Source organism: Thrips palmi, unplaced genomic scaffold (genome assembly GCF_012932325.1).
Source record: "Thrips palmi isolate BJ-2018 unplaced genomic scaffold, TpBJ-2018v1 HiC_scaffold_15, whole genome shotgun sequence".
Classification (NCBI taxonomy): Eukaryota; Metazoa; Arthropoda; class Insecta; order Thysanoptera; family Thripidae; genus Thrips; species Thrips palmi.
In genome coordinates this window covers 9,748,364-9,769,782 of record NW_023144624.1, presented here as the reverse complement: position 1 = coordinate 9,769,782, position 21,419 = coordinate 9,748,364, and the positions used below count along the sequence as shown (strand labels likewise).

The 21,419-nt window shown below is 60.6% G+C and overlaps 1 protein-coding gene across 1 annotated transcript in view; it reads left to right on the top strand.

The window, feature by feature from the left end:
* Positions 1-19,597, top strand: part of LOC117641382 — a 37,627-nt gene extending 18,030 nt beyond the window's left edge. Inside the window, 3 exon segments of the mRNA XM_034378646.1 lie at positions 7,948-8,349; positions 15,504-16,195; positions 16,198-19,597. Coding sequence (XP_034234537.1) covers positions 7,948-8,349; positions 15,504-16,195; positions 16,198-16,803 — 1,700 coding nt within the window. The 3' untranslated portion in view covers positions 16,804-19,597.
* The last annotated feature ends 1,822 nt before the right edge of the window (positions 19,598-21,419 follow it).

Here is a 21,419-nt window from a genome sequence, read left to right as displayed (position 1 = left end):
GAGGTTTTACTTAAGCCCCCCTTCCCCACTTTCCCCTGGCATCGACAAAACATCCGGAAACCTCTACAAAGTTGCATTTGCCGCCCTGCAGTTTACAAAATGGACGATGACAGGTTTCCGCAACAGAAAAAAAAACTGACGGTTTTGCCAAGACTTCGTAATGATAAAAATTATTTCTTCCTCATCTGTTTTCAAGCGGAGATAAAAGTTGTTGCTTCGGCACGGCAGCGAGAGCTAACTCTGCCTTTAAAATGGCCATGCCCCATGCGCGATCTGCGATCCCAGGGGGTTATCCGAGATCATCTAGCGCGAGACACCGAGACAGGGACAGCGCGAGGAGATATTGTGTCTAATTTTAAATCGCTGGTGTGAAAGTCTAATCTCAACCGTGCGGCAAGGTGGCGGGCGACAGGCCGACAGGGCGCCAGGCAGCGACAGGCAACGCCAAGAGGGAGGGGGTTCAAGTCTTCAGGTCGGCCTCGCGGGTAAAGAATGGCCACTCGGGCGGCGCACCGCGACGCACCATGGCAGACGGCACCTCGTCGCCAGCAGGTCTCTCAGGTCGACGGCTAGCTTGTGTTGCGCCGAGTCTGTCGGGCTGCCTCCCCACTCGTCGGGCTGGCGGCCTAGGCCGACCTATCTGGGCGGGGCTGTCAATGGTGAACTGTCAATGGTGAACTGTCAATAATGAACTGTCAATGGTGAACTGTCAATGGTGAACTGTCAATGGTGAACTGTCAATGGTGAACTGTCAATGGTGAACTGTCAATGGTGAACTGTCAATGGTGAACTGTCAATGGTGAACTGTCAATGGTGAACTGTCAATGGTGAACTGTCAATGGTGAACTGTCAATGGTGAACTGTCAATGGTGAACTGTCAATGGTGAACTGTCAATGGTGAACTGTCAATGGTGAACTGTCAATGGTGAACTGTCAATGGTGAACTGTCAATGGTGAACTGTCAATGGTGTACTGTCAATGGTGAACTGTCAATGGTGAACTGTCAAGACCGTGTTGTCTGTACGGTTGTGTAGACCGCGGTGCATAGGTAGGTGTCTAGGCCGGCTGCCTATGCCGGGCTGCCCGCCCGGCTCTCTGCGCCGCGCCGTAGGGCCCAGGGCGCCCAGGGAGGAGGCAGGCACCGCTGGCACGCGCCCAAGCCAAATATTCCAAGCAGGAATCCCCCTGCGAGTCCATGGCACGCCGTCGCCTGATTAAGCGTATTGGGGGTCGCGGCTTCGCGCCTTCGCGGCTTCACGGCTCGTCGCGGGGCCCTGCGCCCCGCCCGGGCTTGTTTGTCTTCGTCCGCGGGGACTCACACACAACTACTACTCTGCAAAGCGGAGCTGACGCTTCCACGTCTTACCGCGTTACCACACCGCGGCCGCGTGGCCGCGCCGGCTCGCCTCGATCAAGTTCAAGTTGGTGTCCTCACGACGTCCCACCGCTTAGTCACCTGCCCGAATGGGAGCGCGGCGGCACTGCACGGCCACGGCCTCACTGTTTTGGCGAGCGGCCCCCTCCCCCCACCCCCACCCCCCTCCCCCGGCCGGCCAGCCGCCGCGGCTCAGCGTCTCAAAGAACCAGCCGCGTCACCGCGCGGCGTCACACCCTGGCGCTGCACTGCTGCACTGTCTCAGGTGGCGTCACTGCCTCCAACGAAATGCCCTCGAACGGTGTATCTGTGCCAATCTAGAAACACAGGCGTCGAAAACACAAGAAAGTACCTTCACCAGGTTTCTTGAAAAATATTTTAATTCTTTCAAACGCTGGGTCGGTACCCGCTAGCTCTGCAACAGCCGTAGTCTGCTTAATATGTACAAAATTTTACAAAGTTTTTACAAAATTTTACACAGATAATACTACAATATGTACAAAATTTTCGGTAAGGGTGAAAAAAATAATCTGCTAAAAGAAGAAAGAAAAAGCTTGTCGTCCAAGATGGATCCTCATCCTAACGCCGCGGAATGGAATGCCAGGCCTGTCCAAAAGCAGCGCCAATTAACGCCACCGCCACCGCTAGCCGAGCGGGCCGTGCAGGCAGTGCAGGCCGCGCGGCAGATGACACGACCCCCAAATTTACGACCGCCGTCAAAACTAATTTCTGTGGCACGCGGCGCGCGCTGCGCGCTGCGGGGCGTGTGGCGGAAACGCGCGGAAACGCGTGCAGTGCCGGCCGCAGGGAGTTTCGCCGCGAAAACTAAATTGACTGCTACTGCTGCGGCAATCAGTCCGACGTGTTTAATAATCGTGGGTGAAAATTACTGTCAGTTGATCGGCAGTTAAAACGCTTTGCGTCTCATTTTCTCGGGGGTGGATCAGTCGACCTGCCTACTGAGTGGTAGATCAACTGAAAAGGGCAAAATATGGGAATTTGCAGAACAATGTTACCATAGTATTCCTATCAATTTTTCTAGAGTAGAAAAATGGGTATAGGTCTACTGATATACACCCCATTTCCTGCTGTGCGCGGCGTAGAGTCAGCAGCTAATCGATGTCTCGACCTGCCACTTGCGCGCCACTTGCCCACCCCTTGCCCACCCCTTGCCCACCCCTTGCCCACCCCTTGCCCACCCATTGCCCACCCCTTGCCCACCCCTTGCCCACCCTTGCCCACCCATTGCCCACCCTTGCCCACCCCTTGCCCACCCCTTGCCACCCATTGCCCACCCCTTGCCCACCCCTTGCCCAACCCTTGCCCACTCCTTGCCCACCCCGTGCCCACCCATCGGACCGGCCGGCACCACAACACCGCCTCGCTATTATAAGCCGTGCCTGATTGGGAGCCGCCCCCGAATGAGCCCCACGACGTTATACTGGGAGCGAAGACACCCCCCCTCCATCCTTTTGCGGTCGTGTGTGTGAGTGTGTGTTTGTGTTGGTGTGTTTGTGTGTGTGGCAGTGACGTCGCCGCGGTGTAAAGCAAGCAAATTCGTTATTTTGGCCGCTTGACTCACCGCGGCCGGGCGGCCGGCTCGTTCCGCGTGCACCCCTAGGTCAGTCCCTCGGCCTGGCAGTGCTCGGCCACGCCCCGCCACGCCCCGCCACGCCCCGCCACGCCCCACCGCTCGGAAGAGGAAACGCCGCGGTCGGCCGAGCGGAGTCTGCGGAGCGGCTAGCCCCATCGGCCCAATCGCCCAATCGGCCAATCCCAACAAGGCTCAAGAAGGCTCAAGAAGCGTGCCGCTCGGCCGCTCTATTTGGCCGCACTGCCCGCTGGCGAGTCTGGCCGTCGGCGAGGAGGCCAGGCAGGCCAGGTCGGTGCTTCCGGCTCGCCTTTTGCTTTTGGCGGTCCGCTTGGTCCGCTTCCACGCGCGGACTCGTCGACGACTACAACGTTGCAGGCTGGCGGCCGCGAAGCCGCCGGTAATCCCGACGCCGTATTTCGCGTCCACAACAAATCTCGGCGCCTCGGACGCGGCCCTGCGGCGACGACGGTGAGGTCCCGGACGTCTCGGACGCAGCGCCGGCGGCGTCTAGAGGGCCGCCGCGTCGCCGCGTCGCCGCCGTCACCGGCGGCTTGCTGACACAATTCTGGCAGGCTGTTTGTGCCCGCCTTGCCGCCGTGACGGGGGGCCGCGCCGAGGGCCGGGGGCCGCGCATCCCCGCGGAACAAGCCGTGGAAACGGGCCGGCGCGTCTCGGCGCGTCGCGGTGGCGGTGGTGGTGTCGGCGGTGGCCTCGAACGCGTCGCCGCGGATCGATCATTTCATTATTTCGGCGGGGCGGCACGGCGCGGGGCACTAAAGGCCGCGCATTGTCCCAGCTGTACGGTTTACTGCCTTCCGGCTTCCCCCGGAACCGCTTCCGGCAGCGACCCCTCGCCGACCCCACGCCGACCCCACGCCGACCCCACGCCGAGGCCGGCCGGGATATGTTCCCGAGATTTTACGTCGGCATGCGCCGTAGAAAAAATCCGAGACGCGTATGCCGGTTTCGATCGTCTTTCTATAATAGGCAGGATTTTCTTGGGCATGATCTGGGTCGGGCAGGTGTGGATGATCGTGTTCGGAGCATTTCATTTTTCAGCACGTGGCACTGGTCAGCCGGAATAAATTTAGCTTTGATCCACCACCGCCAGCGTTTCATCTCCTAAACTATAGCCAAAACTAAAAATCCCCCGCTAGAACGAAAGTTATATCACACTCTGAAACGTGCAAACACACACAGACACAGACGCACACACGCGCGCGCCGGCGAAGCCGTTGGCTAAGAAGGCTGTGATGGAGCGCGCACACATGACAGACGCTGTGTCGTCAAGAAAGCGACTTTACGTTTTCTTGTAAAATGCGGCGCCTCGTTCTCAAACAAAGGTCCCTCTCTGCCTCCCTCGCCCTGGCCGCCCTGCTCGAGGCGTGGCGGCGCGGCCGCGGGGACAGGGCGGGACTCTGGCGGCGCGGTGCGGCGCTTGGTGCGCGGCCAAACGACCCTCGACTCATCATCAAGACTAACGCGCCACTAAGTGTCGCTCGGCTTCCAATGAAAACATCCTCGCGACGGCTTTGGCGGCCGGGCCGGACGGGGGCCATGCCGGTGCCATACCGGGACGCTGGGCCGCTGGGGGGCGATCGTTTTCACCTCCAAGACGCACCTCTTCGCCAGCCGGGCAGCCCATCAGCACCTTTTCGAGCCGAGTCACGCCGTGACCGCTGGACCAGCGTGCCCCGGCCCGGCCGGCCCCGGGGACCCAGTGACCCCCCGAGGGCTCACGACGAGGGCCCGGCCTGGGCCTGGGGGCTGCTCCGGGCCGCTCCGGGCCGCACGGCACCCATGGGTGTGCCGGGGTCACGCCGCTCCCACGCACAATCGACCGTCAAACAATTACCGGCTCATTACCATGCCGAAGTGCACGTCACTTGTCGGCCAGTGTAGGAAGGACGCGATTCGGCGGCCGTGGCAGCCGGCCAGTACGTACAGTACGCACTCACTCACACACTCACACGGCCGAAGAAGCGCCAAGCCCCGAAAATAACAATTTCCACTAGATGACATAATACGATCCGTGCACTCCCCCTCCCCAGTGAGGATGGCGTGGCCGGTCTGTATTTGGACGGCGCGCGAGTTTTCAAACAGCTGACGCGGCGGCGCGTCACGGCCGACGTCACGCGCGTGCCCCTCACGCGCGCACGCCGCGCACGCGGCGCGCCACGTCAGTGACGTCACCAAGTTCAAAGACATGCGCACGCGCGCGGCCCGCCGGCAGCATCTCGCATCCCGCAACAGGCCGCGCCATGCCGCGGGGAGTTTTGGACGCGCGGCGAGGGCGGGACTGCGAGACCGCCGTGCTTTTAGCACATTGTTTTCGCGCTCGTTCGGGCGGCCCGTGACGTCGTCGCCCTGGCCGGCGGGGCGCCTTCTGGGAAAGAAGGTAAAGACCGCGGTAACCGCCGTGCGCGTTGCGCGTCCACCCCGCTCGGCCACCCGATGGGCGTGGCGGCGGGGCGGGTTGGGGTGGCCGGCGTCTATTTCGGACGTGACGCGCTGCAGGCGCTGAAGGCCAGGGCCGCGGTACCGCGTCGAAGGATGGTCAGCGCCGACCGCGGGGCCGCGGCGTGGCGCCTGGAGTCGCGGACAAACAACAACAACAACAACAACCAGCGGCACTAGCAATAAGGCGGCGCCTGCCGCACTGCCGCCGTGGTGGGGACCGGCTACTCGGCTTGGCCGCGCTTGGCCGCGCTTGGCCAATCACGGACCGCCGATCGGCAGCGCAAACCGCGACCACGAGCCGCCAGCCGCCAGCGCGGCCGGACGACGGCGCTGTCGTTTCTTAATTTCCCCTCGAAACAGGTCCCGGCGACAAGCGGGCCGCGGTGTCTGGGCGCCGCCGGCCGGCCCGGCCCCTCGACATCAATGTGTCGCCGAATTGGCCAATGCACGTCGCCCTGACGGCCTGACGGACAAGATGGCCGCCGGACAGCGACAGCCGCTACAACCACCGGAACGACTCAGCGACTCAATAATCCCCCCGCGAGAGATGTCGTCCCCGGCCCGGCCCCGACCCGGCCCCGGCCCCGCTACACGCGGTGACACCGCGAGACATCGCGCGCCGTCACAACGCGGACCGCGGCTTGAGTTACCGCGCCACGTTATTGTCCCGATGAAAAGCCAGAGAGTCCCCGTGTGCCTGCGTCGGTGCGTCGGCCTGCGAGTCGGCCTGCGTGCCCCTCGGATTCTGCCGGCGGGACCGGCAGCCAGCCGCGACCGCGGGGGCGGCACGGCACCCCTCGCCGGCCGAGGCCAATCAATAGCCGCTCTCCCACTTGTGGAGGTTGGCGGGCTCCGCGCTTCCCGGTGCGGTAGCGCGGTACAGCGCGGGGCCGCAAGTTCCAGAACGCCTGCGCGGTAGGCAACCCGCCGACACGCGTGCCCACGCGCGGCCTACCCGCCAGGCGCTACAGCGTGCGCGAAAACGCCCGCCGAGCGCGGGGTAGGCAACCCGGTGCGCACGCCTGCGCGACGGCCTCGACGCGGTGCCTACGCGGCAGGCGCTCCAGGCTGCAGCCTCGGCGCTGCGTAGAGAGCGCGGACCAGGACCTGTTACGCCGCGCCGAGTGTCGCACGTCGCACCGCGTGTCGCCGTGTCGCCGAACGCAGGTGTGGCGCCGTGGTGACGTCACCGCGCCCAGCAAGGCCCGCACGGCCCGGCATGGCCCGGAGGACGCCGCGGCCCCTTATAAGGCGAAGGAGAGCGCGTTTTTATAGAGACCGCGTCCCGTTCGGACCCGGCCGTCCTGGCCGTCCAGGCCGTCGTGGCGCCAAATGAGCGCCGATTTGCCACCTCCGTCTCGCTCGCTCGCGCACCCGCCGCCGCCGGCCCGGTCGCTCTCTGTCTCTCTTGGGGCATAGGCGACACGCATGATCGTCGCCGTTTGAGAACAGCTGAGCGCGCCGTAGACGGGGCATGGGAGCGGCCGGCAGTGGAGCAAGTAGGAAGAGGCGAGTGAAGGCGCGGAGTGAGGAGGGGACTGGGGAAGAGGAGTGGATGTGGGTCCGGGAAGGTGGAAGCTGGAAGTCAGTGGGAAACCGAAATGGGAAAGCGGTAAGAAGGGAATGGAAAGGGCTAGGGGAAGGACCAGGGATGGACGGACAGGTGCCCGCGCTGCCGACCATTGGGGGCTGGTGATTCCAGACGGCGAGGCACTGGTCACAAGGCTCCACAGGTCCCAGCACGCAGGCTGGACGGCAGGCTGGACGGCCGGACCCGCAGGCCCCACACCAAGGGTGGCTAAGTAGCCGCGCCGGCCTGGGCCAGCCTGCGCACAGGGAGACGCGCGGTGTTCAAGCCGCGCGCGTGCCGCGCCGACCCGAACTCGGCCGAACGGTTCCCGAAGCTGAGCCGAAGTCTATATGCAGTGCATTGCGTCATTTTGACGTCACCGTTGGCCGGGCCGGGCGGGCCGGGCCGGCGAGGCGCTGGGCGGGCGGGTCGCGGGGCTCGGTGCGGCAGGCTGCCGGCGGTGGCGGAGTGGGGGTCCGCGCGCGTGCGCGGAGGGGGCACGTCCCCGGCCGGCCGGCCCCCGTGCCCCGCCCGTGCCCCCGGTGGGGCCCCAGCACGCGCGCCATTGGCGGCGTCCCCTCCCCTACCAGGCTCCAAATATGGGACAGATGCTCCATTCATAAAAGTAAATGTCTTGCGCGGGCCGGACGGCGGGACGGGTCGGCCGCGCCGCGCCAGTCTCTTCTAGACCCTGGTCCAGAGTGGATCCCAGTGCCTCTGTGCCGCGCCTGCGCTGCCAGCGCCGCGCTCCGAGCGCCCACTCAGTGCTCAGTGCCGCGCCGCGCCGCGCCCTGCCGAGCAGCGCCGCGCAGTAAACAAACCAGCAGCCCCCGCACCGGAACGGAAGGCGCGAAACGCACGCCGGGGCCACGGGGGCGTCCACGACGGGCGTGCTCCCGCGCAGGGACAAGTGGGCGCAGACCGCTGAGTGCCATCCCGTTGCTGCAGGTGCCGCCGGCCCCAACGCCGGCACCTCCACGATGACCATGGACGGGCTGGACACGCTGCCGCCCCACTCCGCGTCAGGGCACGGCGGCCACGGCGCCCACCCCGGGCCGCTGGCGCCGCTCTACCCGCACACGTCCACCGCCTTCCTGCTCACCGAGTCCGCGGCCGCGGCCCAGCACCACTTCAACGTGCTCAGCTTCGACGCGTGCCTCATCAAGGGGCCCGCCGGGCAGGACCCGGGTTCGAGTCCCGTCCCCGGCGCCCAGGCCACTTCGGACGTCTACGGCCAGGAGGCCGCCGCCCCTGATGTGCAGCCCGGCGACCTCAACACCCCCGTCACCACCTCCGGGGACATCCCTTCCTTCTTCCCCAACAATGTGGTCGAGCCGCCGCCCATCTCTGGTGAGTAGAGTGAAAGCCCAGTGACAAGTGGACAATGAGGCCGATAGTCTGTCTTGCGAATTTGAGTGAACGTGTGCGGCTGTGTGAGTGTGAGAGTGTGTCTGCCCGTGCGTGCTTGTGCGTGTGCATATGCGTGCGTGTGTGGGTGGGTGCAGTGAATCGTTATCCGGGCAGTGATAGTTTTCTGTGGATTTTCACTTTTGCGCGCGCTTTTTCTGAGTGTGTTGTGATTGTGCCGCCTCGCGACGCAGTGCGTGGCGTGTGTGTGTGTGCGTACGTGTGGCAGTGTTATGTGACTTGGGGTGCCCGCCACGCCCTGCCCTGCCCAACCCTGCACGGAGCGTTGGCATCCCACAGGTTGCTCGTAGAGGGTTTTCATGAATGGGAGGCCCCAATGGGGGCGGCAGGGCGCGCGGCGGGGCGGGGTGGGGTGGAGCGTGGCGCCGCTGCGAGGGTGGCTGGGCATGAATGGAGCCCGGGCCTAGGGGTGGGGGTGGCCCGGGGTCGGGTCGGGGTGGGGGAAGGGGAGGGAGTGGTGGATCGATCGTACCCTGCGCCCGGGCCTGCGCCAACCCCCGGCACCGCCCCAGCGGCCAAGGCCTTCCTGGGCAGCCCCAGCCAGCCCCAGCCCCGCTCGCCCTGCCACCGACCCACCAGCCCTGCCCTGCCCTGCCCAGCCCTGCCCAGCCCAACGACTTGCAGCTATCCGACCGGCCTGCCTGTGGTGCTCGTGGACCGCGTCGTGGTGCCCGTTGCCGAGGCAGTAAACACTGCGCTGATTTTATTGAGACACGCGCACACGCACGCATGCACCGGGCGAAACGGCCGCCGTCGTCATGTTGTTGTTTTTGCTGCTGTTATTGTCGTTTTTGATTTTGCTGTTGTTGGCGTCGGCCCTTGTCTCGGATAGCCCCCGGGCGCGAGGTCACTAGTTGCGCCGGTGGTTGCGCGCGTTCGTTTCGTTTCCGCGATGGTGCCTGCCTTTGCCTGCCCTGCCGCTCGCCCTGCGCACCAGCCGAGGCCCTCCGAGCTTCCCGGGCCCCGCGCAGCCCCGCACAGCCCCGCGCAGCCCCGCACAGCCCCGCGCAGCCCGACCCTTGGACGTCACCGCGGACAGCGACGCCTCGAGATATCGATCTTTCATCCCCACCCGTTTACCCACCCCGTCCCGGGCGCGCCGTGCTGCCGTACTGCGCAACCCGGCAGAGAGCCGCCGCCCCTTCCCCATCCTGCCGCTTCCCGCTTCCCATTCAGAACCCTCAGAACCGCCGCCTCGCTTCTGCGCCTGCGTCCTGGCGGGCACTACGTAGTTCGAACCCCGCCGCCGGCGATGTCCTTGGCGCTGTTGTTTTTGGTTTCTGCTTTTGCTTTCTTTGTCGACACCCGGGGCTGGCTCGGGTGCAGGGGAGCGCGCGGTCAGAGGTCGCCGAAGACACCTGCCGAACGAGCGATAAGCAGGCTGCACGTCCTGCCTCCAGGACCGTCCAGGACCCTCCAAGGGGGGCGCGGCGGAAAGAGGAGCCCTGTGCCGGGGGCCGGGCCGGGCCGGAGGTCGAAGGTCGGCCTGCCTTTGCGTGGCGTGGCGTGGCACACCCCGAGGGTTAGATTATCGTCCTCGCCCGCGGCGCACAGCCGCACAGCCGCAGAGCCGCGCAGAAAAACAACAACACGGGGAAAACAAGAGGATCACCGCGGGGGACGGCGTGCCTCGGCGTGCCTGCATGCGAGGCAACACGGGCCGCGACGCAGGCAGTACTGCACACGCTGGGGACGCGGCACACGTACGGCCCACAATAAATACCGGCATGCCCTTCTCCCTTCCCTACTCCCCGCGTCGGCCGGTCCCGCTCCCCGCACCCGCCGGCCAGGCCAGCACGCGCTGCTGACAAAGATTGATTTCGGGCGAAATTCGCAAAGACGAGCCGCGTGCGCCGTGGAGCGGAGTCGACAGGCTGCCGTCGTACGATCGGGCGGCCGTGGCGGTGGTGGTGGTGGTGGTGGTGGTGGTGGACCGTGCGGGGAAGGAGAGGGCCGGCGGACGGGCGGGCTTGCTTTTTCGAGCCCAGCCGCCCGGCCGGCACAAGCACAGCGAGCACAGCCCGTAAAGAAGCGCGTCACTGCAGCCTTATCGTCCTGGCGGGGCTGGCGGGGCTGGCGGGGCTGGCGGGGCTGGCCGCCCGGAGCAGTGCGTCGCGAGGGATGCGGCTGCCACTTATTTGCATTCGGTCCGAGGAGCGAGGCGAGGCGAGGCGGCGAGGCTCGCTGCAAGACAAAAATTGAATTTGTGTGACGTCAATGCTGGGCCCCGCGCGGGGCTGCGCCGCCCTGCGCCGCCCTGCGCCAAGCTGCCCCCCGTGTGGCGGGCCGGCCGCGCACTGATAGGTTATCGGTGTGACGTGCGCCGTTTATCGACTGACCCTTGCTGGGGCTGGCGGTGCTGGCGGTGGCGCTGCTGGCGGGGCTGGCGGGCCGGCCGAGGGTCCGCCGGGCCGTGACGACACAGCGCCACACAGCGCCACCGCCACGGCCGTTGCCGTTTACGAATTAACGGCGTCACAATAAGACACGCGGCCGACCTATAAATAAAGGGCCACTTCTTTAATATGCAAGGCAGGAAGAGCTTTACACTCTACAATCCGAGACAAACTGTCGGCTCGCCTCGCTCGCCTCGCAGCCCCCGGCAGAAGACACTGGCCGAGCCTTCATTAAAAACACCTCCTCTGTTATAAATTCCGCCCGCTAGAGGGCACAAGCGCGAGTCGAGTTCCCCCCCTTCCCCACTCGCCGCCGCCCGGCCTGCCCGCTTATTTCGTTATTTCTTCAAAGTAACCAACCGGCCCTCTCGCGCAAAACAAGCACAGCAAAAGTAAATTCCTCCCGTTGGGAATGGCTACTTTGTCGTGGCCGTTCGCTCCACTTTACTGCGCGACGCACGCGCCGTGTGTCCGTGTGTCCAGGCAGTAAAGCGGCTGCATCGGCCATCGGCCATCGGCCATCCGCCGTCCATCCGTCGCCGTCGTCGGCCATCGGCCGCAAGTGCCGGTTTACGGTTCGGCCCAAAGAAGACTCAATTGTCACTGGGAATCAATCCTGGTCCCGCCGCCCCGCCCGCCCGTCCGCTCGCGGCCCGCCCGCCCGCCCGTCTGCCGGCTCTGCATGCATTGGTGGCGAAGGGGGCCTCCAATCTGACAAATCGGCACCATATACGCTATACAGCTGTCCTTAAGGTGTCGTTGCCGAGGAGGAAGAGGTTGCGCCACGACACCATAACGACTGACGACTCAACGACCGACCCAGACTCAACGACCGAAATCCCAGTGGGGCAGCGAGGCAGCGAGGGGTCCATGCAGCGCGGTAGAAAGCACCTCTCGGTGTGTGTGTGTGTGTGTGTGTGCGCGTGTGTGTTGATGCTGCGCTCGCCCCAATAGCTGTGTCAACAGACGCGCGTGTGTGGCGCCGTGTGCACGTGCTTCTCCCTGTCCTCCGCCCCCTTCACGTGCCCCGTGTCAATTCGAAGAAGGAGGCGAAGGAGAAGAGCAGAAACAGAAGCGTCTGGCTGCGACAACACGTCGCCGCGTGCCCGCCGCTGCAGCGCTTACCTCCTGCAGCCCCTCTCTCTCTCTCTCTCTCTCTCTCTCTCTCTCTCTCTCTCTCTCTCTCTCTCCCTTTTTGTTCGCTGGATCGGGTCTCGGCCCGTCGACGCCCATCCGGATGAACTGGAATCTCTTCCCGCGTATGTACCTGCCGGGGCACTTGGCTCGTGCCAGACGACGGCCGGCAGGAGCTGCAGCGGGAGGAGGGGGAGGGGGAGTTGCTGGAAACGAAAACGAAATTGGAAAGAAATTGAGGCGACGGCAGCGCGCTCTGGCGGACGCGCGCCGAACGGTCGTCGCGTCGTCGTCGTCGTCGTCGTGCCCGCTGCTCGGCCCGCCGCCCCGCCGCGGCCCGGGCCCAGCTGATTTATTCGTCGCCATTTCCGGCCGAGATAGCGTTACCAGCAGTACCAACAGCGAGCGCTACCGCTGGAGTTTCTCCAGAGCGCGCTATTCGCGTGTCACTTTTGTCGCGATGCCGCGGTGCCGCGGTGCCCTGACCTTGCCGTGCCGGCCAATCGATGCGACGCGTAGCCGAACGCGTAGCGCGCCGCGGAGCCTGCCGCCCGCCGCCCGCTCGGCCCGACCCGGCTGCTGACGACACTGCGCCGTTTCCCAATAATAATAGCATCTTCGGGTCCATCGGCCGCTTTCGAACCTTGCCTTTATTTTTCTCGTTTTCTATTTCATTTATTTTTTCGGGCCGGGATCTGCGCGCGCCGCGGCCGTACGAAAGCGCGGGTGGCGACACGAAACCGCCACAACAAGATTAGTCTAAAAAGAGCGGGCCGCGATTGGGCGCGTCGTCGCGGCGGCGCGGCGGCCGTGGCGGTCGAGTTACGTCGCGGTGTCCGGTGCGCGCCGCGCCGTCTCCCTCGCACCCGTGCGCCGTGCGCGCCGTGCGTGCGAGAGAGACAGACGCTCGGCTGCAGGGCGCCGCAATTAAACGGGCCATTATTACGGCGGCGCTGGGTGGCACGCGCCGGAACCACGTGTTGCAGTTACAAAGTCACCACGGCACTGCAAATAAGTTTCCGCGTCGGTCTTTCCCCGTTTTTTGCAGTCCTTTTTTTTCCTCGCGCGCCGCACTCGCCGCGCCACGCCCCGCCGCCCTTGTCCAGGCCTTGTCCAGGCCGTCCAGGCCGTCATTACGAGCAGCGGACGCGGCGGACGGACTTGGCGGCGCCTTGCAAATCGCACACTTTATAAAGGGAGAATTCCCCGCGTCGTTCGCCGCGCCCTGCCAGACCTCCAGACCTCCAGACCTCCAGAGACCTGCCAGACGGTGACGAAAGACGGCCCTCGCCCCGTCGCCGAGTCGCCAGGCAGTCGCCAGGCAGTTGATGGGATTTATGCACGGAATCGTCTCATGCAGGCGTTTAACCTCCGACCCGCATGGCCCGGCACGGCCCGGCAGGGCCCATGCCATGGGGCAAGTAGTCAGGACAGGAGCAGGCGGGGAGGGGCGAGGGGGACGCCAGGGAGCAGTGGCCACTGTAAGCACCACGGCCTGCGTCAGTTATGACCACGTCGTCAACGGTGTTGTTGTTGTTCTCCAGGCGGACAGTAGGGTGGTGTCCTCAAGCGGCAGGCCGGGAGGGGCAACGATCATGGCATAATTTAATGGGAAATTGTGGGAATCTAACACTGCCTCCGTTATCGCGCTTTACGATGGGAACGAGTTAACACGTTCTGTGCCATGCCTGTCTGTCTGTCTGTCTGTCTTCTGTCTGTCTGTCTGTCTGTCTGTCTGTCTGTCTGTCTGTCTGTCTGTCTGTCTGTCTGTCGGTCTGTCCGTCGGCCGGCGTGTCCCCATGGCCCGGGGCGCGCTCTGCCATGCTCTGCCAGACTGCCGATGATTGAGATGCCCCGTACTCCCCGTACGCACTAGCCGGTCCCAAAATCACCGTCATAAAGGCCTGTGTGTCATATCGTTTCGTTGGGGTACGCCCTGTCCACGCCGCCCCGCCCGCCCGCCCCGCCCCGCCCGATCGCCGCAGCCGCCCCGCCCGTGCCCGCGGGCGCGGATGCGAGGGAACAGCGTACGGTCTCCCACAGCGTGCATTATGGGAAATGCATCCAACGAATCGGCCTCCTCCTCCTTCTTCTTCTTCCCCTTCTTCTCCTCCTTGGCCTGCTCGGTGCTGGCGGTGGCCTGGCGGCTGCGGGCGCCTGGGTGACAGCTGGCGCGCCCTGGCGGCATTGGTTGCCATTAGACTCACTTAAGCAGCACTTGTAGAGCAGGCAGGAGAGAGGCAAAAAAAGAAAACGTGTTTTAATTGGACCAATAAGACAAACCTCCCCGTAATTGGTCGAAAAAAACGAGAAACATGTTGTTGGCACAGTGGCCGAAGAAGGGCCTCGGAGAAGTGTTAAAAATAGCTTCGCAACTTTTTCTCTCTTTTTTTCTGTCTCTCTATCGGTGGCGTGGCCGCAGCCACATTCACGACAGTCAGCTAAATCCACCGGAGACCCCCCCGGCTGTCTGGGCCGTCCGAGTCTGCCAGGTACGCGTACGCGGCGCATCGCGTCGGCAGGGCGGCAGCTTCGGAAACAAAACGGAACGAAGTGCGGAACTTGGTCGCGAGAAACACGCTATCTCCTAGAGCGACGATTTTCCCCCGCCTGAGTTCGGGTTGCCCTGGCAACGCGTCAGGCGTCCCAGACGCGCCTCCGCGCCGCTCGCCCGGGAAAATCTTGCCTTCCTTTTTTCCGCGGCCGAAAGGGGCGCCGTCAGCGCGTCGGCGCGGGCGAAATGTTTTGACCCGCGGAGCGCCACTAACAGGTGCTTCAGCACAACCCGCGGGGGCGGAGCGGCGCGGGGGAGGGGGGGAGGGGCAGGGCAGGCGTGTCAGGTGTCGCCGAGCCGAACCCGCTCAAGCCTCCAGACCGGCGGCGCAGTTACGCCCTTGTGGCGCGCGCCATGCCGCGGAATCGGTTAGGTCAGTCCGCGAGGCGAGGCGGCCGAAACAGTGCGACACGGAGCCCAACGCGCGCGGACGTGCTGCGTGTCGGCGAGCCAGTGTAGCCAGTGTAGCCAGTGTGGGCCACACGCTGTGCGATAATTTGGTCCGTTTCGGAGATAGCGGCATGGCGAGGCGGCGCGAGGCGGCCCGGCGCGGCGCGGCATAGGCGGTGAGTTTGGCGGCGGTCGTCATGGACCGTCGTGGACGGACTGACGTACCGGGGAAAGGCAGTGGAGGAGCGGTACTTTCGGGGTCCGGGGGAGGGCGAGGACGACACCTCGTTAGGTCCTCGAGCTCTGATCGGAATCACGCAAGGAAGCGGTCAATCACTGGAGCATTAGCGCGGGCCAGAAAGGAACTTCCGCCTTGTGTGTGTGTCTGTGTGTGTGAGTGTGCGCGTGAGTGTGCGCGCACCCCGTTTCGCGCGCGTACAGTTTTGACATGTGTGGCTCGCCGGGTCAGCCGTCCCAGTGTATTTTTTGTTTATTCCTTCCCACGCCGCGGCCTGCGGGCCCTGCGGGCTTCGGGCCGCGGCTTCCGCGTGGACGCGCGTTGACGCCCCGGTGCTAACCACGTGTGTGCTTCTGTGTTGCAGGCGCGCTGCCGAGCGAGGAGCTGGACCTGGAGACTGCCGCCGCCACTCCCGACAAGAGCCTGGCCAGCCCTGGCGTCCCGGACGCCGTGGCCGCCAGCACGGCCTCCACGGCCACCTCGTCCAGCCTGACCGCCAAGGTCGAGCTGTGCGGCAGCCCCGTGCCCGGCGTGGCCGACGAGGACCTCAGCAACACCAGCCAGAGCAGCATGTTCCCCCAGCGCATCAGTTACCGCGGCATCTTCACGACGACGGGCTCCGGCATGGGGCTGTCCGGCCAGCAGGGCGGCCTCGGTGACCTGCCGTCGCCCAACCACTGGCTGCTGCCGTCGCCCGACAAGACGCTCTTCCCGCCCATCTTCGGCATCCTGAACCAGCCGGCCGCGTCGCCGCCGCAGCACTCCCACTACGCCACCAGCTCCAGCCCCGTGCAGCAGCACTACGACGACCGCCAGCAGCAGCAGCAGCAGGTCGAGCTGCTGGGGCTGAGCATCGAGCCCTGCATGAAGCAGCCGCCCAGCTACAGCAGCTGCCTGGAGCAGCCCGAGTACCGCCTGCAGCAGCAGCCCAACAAGTACCAGTGGCTGGACTCACCGGCGCAGGACTACAACATGATGGGCGGCCCCGCCACCCCCGGCGTGGTGCCGAAGCAGGAGCCCTTCAGCGCGGCGGCGGAGCAGCAGCAGCAGCAGCAACACAACAACAGCAGCAACAGCAGCCCTTCTCCGGGCCGCCCAACCCAGTCAACCTGGCCGAGTACAACCCCTCGACGAGCAAGGGCCACGAGATCCTGTCGCAAGTGTACCAGCAGTCGCCGCTGCCGCTCAAGCTGGTGCCCGTCAAGCCCAGGAAGTACCCCAACCGGCCCAGCAAGACGCCGGTGCACGAGCGGCCGTACGCGTGCCCCGTGGAGAACTGCGACCGACGGTTCTCGCGGTCGGACGAGCTGACGAGGCACATCAGGATCCACACGGGGCAGAAGCCCTTCCAGTGCCGGATCTGCATGCGCTCCTTCAGCCGCTCGGACCACCTCACCACCCACATCAGGACGCACACCGGGGAGAAGCCCTTCTCCTGCGACGTCTGCGGCCGCAAGTTCGCGCGCTCCGACGAGAAGAAGAGGCACGCCAAGGTGCACCTCAAGCAGCGCATGAAGAAGGAGAAGCTGAGCAGCAGCAGTCACCAGCAGCAGCAACAGCAGCAGCATCACCCGCAGCACAGCCACGTGCACCACCACCACTTACACCAGCAGCACCTCATGGTGGACGACGGGCTCATGCCGGTGGTGTCGAGTGCGCTGTAAGCTAGGACCTGGGTTCGAATCCCGGTTAGACCTCTTCTCTTTGCTGTGATTTTTCTCTTTTTTGTACCCTGTAGTGATGGTGTCTGATACGTACGACTGATTGTGTGTGTCTCAAAAAACATTTCTTCTAGTGTGTAAGTGTGCGAATGTGTGATGAGTCAAGACGTTTCGACCAGTGAACAAAGTGTTGAGTGTTTCAAGTGCATAGGGGGCAGGCCCCCAAGGAATCTGATAGGTCAGTTACTTTGTTTTCATTTTTTTGTTAAGGGATTTCTGTTTCGCAAACAAACCTGTTATGTTATGTTTATGTCTGTTGTGAATTTTTAGCACGACAATTTGTGTTTTATTCTTTGTGTCCATAAGGAAGACGCTAACCTACTGAATACATGTAACAATCAAGCTTTAATTAGGTAACTTACAAAGGACCGAAGTATGCTATTTTTATTTTTTATTTGTATTAAATTGTTATATTTTTGAGCGTTAAATAACCATTTAACAGAAAGAAGACATTCCGTACTATGCTTAAAACTTCAAAAAATGTGGATCTAAAATAACGAATGGAAACGAGTTCGCAATCAGAGGGCATGAGGGCGTATACCTTTTAAAAATAAATAAAATTGAGTGTTTGAAAACTTTAGCGAGTCAGTGCATGTGTGCGTGAGAGTGAGGTAGTGTGTGTGTGTGTGTGCGTGTGCGTGCGTGCGAGTGTGTTAGGTGCCAGGGTGCTCTTCCGGCGTGAATGTTTTGCATGGGACCTTTACATATGGTTGATTTGGGACGTTGCCAAACAAAACCAAAAGTGGCCACAATGATAACATCGGGATGTTGGGCGTACTTCTTTCGCGCGGACGCGCATTTTCAATTTTTCGTTTTTCGTATGAGGCAACGAAGGAGTCCCATTAAATCATCGGTTGTCTGCTTAAAAATCATACCAAAGCAACGTGTATAAAGGTTGGTTGAAGGCACTTTGAACTCAGTCATTCAAGTTCCACAAATTGAGTTACCAAATGAGCGTTAGTACCGATGGAGTACAAAGTGTTAGGTTTCACCCCTTGGGTTTCAGGCGTCGGTTCTGTGTTTCACGGACAAAGCCACCATCATAGCTGTGTTGTAGAAAAGAACTCCCAATTGCAGGTTGTAAACCCGAGACGGTTGTGATTCTGGTTCTGCCGTGAATTAGAACCGGCAAGTTGGACTGATCTGGGTTGGAACCCCGGTTCTCCTTAGCGAGGGGAGGATCTGATCTCATCATCGTTTTGTATTTATTTGTTTTTGTCCGAAACTTGCTGTATAAACCCGGGTTTATTTTACGTGACTTTGTTTCGTACCAGTGGTGCTTACCACTTTAAACATCAGCGTACAAATTCTTTAGGCCTAATACCGTTTCAATTAATTTATGTACATATTAGATAGTCGACTAAAATTTCTCGAAACCCAACTGTGTACATATAATAAATATTTAACTGTTACATTTTCACGTTAACTTATGTTCGTTTATGGGAACGTTTCCCAGCTTTCTAGTTTTCAAGCCTGCAAAAGGTCCCTCTAGGGATATGCAAATTTTGTTTGGAATTCCCTTACCATTGCGTTGGCGAATCCGTTTTTATATTTTATTTGATGTTTTTTTGCTATTTTATTTGTTGTTTTTTCCTATAGCTGTATTTGGACATGGCCTCTAAACGACCCGCACATAGTATTTAATGCTTTTTTGTTCATTTTTGTCCTCGTTAGAAAAACAGGGCGAAACAGTCTTTACCGAAGCGCCAAGCGCAACGACGGGAGATATCTTGTTAGGCAAGTAGTTTCTTGTATAGTCAAGACGTGATAATGTGATATTAAGGAATAGGCCGTGTCCAATCAGTATTGCAGAAAGGTCCCACCTTCTGTATCTCCCAACCGGCGAATAGTCAAATCATTTTTTTTTTCAGTTGCCATGTCATATTAGTGAAAGATTTATTATTAATTTATTGACTATTTAAGACCGAACATGTTAATGTTTTGTCAATATGTGTAATGTTGAGAGTTATAATTTAATTACACAATTGAAACGAACACATTTGGTTTTACTATTTCTATGTCTGTCTATTTCACCCCTTATCTTGATAATTATCGATTTTCTGTGTCATTGTATTGGTATGCTACGAATTTCATGTATTTACTATTGGGCATAAAATGCTCTCACTTGATGTTCTTGTGATGCACGATGTATGTAAAACCATTTGCGGTCTTTTAAGGGCATAATTAAATTATGGTTCAACCTTATGTATCAGTTTAAGCGGTGGCTTGATTTGGTGGTGACGCTGACAAGATCGGTGGGAAGGATCAGAGTAAACCCGGAGAAAAAAAACGTCAAAGCGAAAACAAACGTTTCTTGGCATGGCATCTTTTCAGCCACCACCAAAACAACCCGATTCTGCTCAAAATTTTGTAGAGGTTCTTATTAGACTCTAGATAGGAAAGATCTTGTGTGAGGCTGTTAAATATAGTGAATGTGATATTTCTGAGAATAAAGACAATTGAAACTGTTTCTTTTTGTATACCTGTTGCTATAATATTTACCGTAGGAGTCCTACGTAGTTTTAAAGCCTATCGGAATCTCATGCACCTACAGCATAATAAAGTTTCATAATAGTCTATTTATTTGTACCATACTGTATCTGTGTTTATCCTTCCCTGTTTCTATCATTTTCTCTTGTTGTAAACGTAAATGATCTAAAATAATATATGGCTGTAAACTGTGAAAAGTCTGTAACTATACTAATAAATTTAAACAATCGTTTAAAATGTCCGAAAACGCTGACCTCTTGATTTCTCCCGTCCTTTCGAAGCAAACAAACACACACAAACACACGATTGGCGAGGATTTCTGACATACTCGACCCGCCTGATTGGGTGTGGAACAATCAGAGCCCGTGGCTGCAACTAGGCTGGCCAAGCTTGTCGCTCGCGGCGCGCATTTGCATAAACGCCCCCGTGGCCGCGACCATATTCAGAGCCCGCTCTTTCCCAGTTGGTGTGGTTAGTCCGCCATCAGGCCGGGGGAAAACATAATTTCGACGCCACAAACGCAAAGGATCTGGTCATAATTTGCCCTTCGCGAAGAAGGACGCGAACGGAAAACCGAAGGCGAGAAAAACCCGCTCCGGCCGCGAGGCGGGCAGAGGCGGCGCGCAGGAGCTGCTCTGGTGGCCGCCGTGGCCGGTCCGCCGGTCAACAGACAAACACGTATATTGGCTTCCGTAGGGAATCTCCGCAAATTATTATTGCCGGCGAGATTTACAGCCGCTTTCTACGCGGCCGAGCCGCGCACTCCATTTCGGGACGGGCCCCGGGGAGGGAGGCGGGGAAGGGGGCGGCAAGAGCAAGTGTCAGTTACTGCGGGGAAAACATCGCGGGAAATTCAAATTGAATGTTTTGTGTTTTCCTAATGCCGACCGCACGACGGCGAGGCGGGTTAGGAAACGAATTACGAGCCGAAAATGGGCGAACGCCATATCATTTCAGTCACGCGCGTGTCCTTTATGTAAAATCAGTTCATAACTAAGAATTGGGCGATGGGGAGACGCGGCTACGCGGCGGGCCCTGCTTCGCCCTGCATCGCCCTGCTTATGCGCGTAACTTCTGCTTTCATTACAAGAGGCTCCTCTAATCTGGGGTGCATACACTAGCGGGAAAAAATATGGGCGCGTTAATAAGGCGATAGGTGCACATTGAAAAGAGTGTTGATGATGGGATCAGTGCAGGTCAAGAGGGATAAGAAAAAGAGAAGGAAAAAAAAGGATGGGTGTGCTGGTGCAGGCTGGTGCTGACGAGCCGGTAATGAGTAATGACTCTCGAATCGACGGGCACTCGGATAATAACTTGAACTATGTGCACTGCGCGCGGCGCTGCGCAGGGCCTGGCGGTGCCGCAGTCACTCCGTGTACCAGTGTACCCGTCTCGCTAATCAAGCTGTGCATAATACAAGCCAGCGACCAAAAGAAAAAAAACAAATAGAAAAAAATTTGCGCTCCGATGCTGTGCGTTTTTATTCCTCTGATTAAATCGCCGTGATTCAATAGGCTGGCGCGGACGGCGTGGACTGCGCTTAGTATGCATCGAAAACAGTTTTGGGCCAATTAACGCACCGAGTGGCGACGCGCGGCGACGCGCGGTCGCAGGGGCGTCGCAGGGGCGGCAAAGGCAGGCCGGCGGCGGGCAGGCCGGCCGAGAAACGAGAAAAACAATGCGGGGCGACGCAAGGCGCAAGGTAAAGCAAGGCGACGTGCAAGGCGACGTGCAAGGCAGTGGGGCGGAAACCGCGCGAACGTCTTGCATTCCTGCATTTCGACTGCCCGGCCCCTCGCCCCCTCCCCGCCCCGCTCGGCCGGTCGCTCTGCCGGTCGCACTGCCACTCCGGACCGGGTGCCATCCTTCATTCCTACTAATTATGATGAGTACGTTGCTGGCAATTTATCGTATTGTAGAAACGTGTCAAAACGACAACGGCTTTTCGAACCTTGGGCAACCAGAGCCCCCCCCCTCCCCTCCCCTCCCCTTGATCGTGCGGTCCAGCCGGTTGGCGTGTTAATACGTTTACTTAGAACCCGGCCGCGTTAATAAGTTGCAGTGAGAAA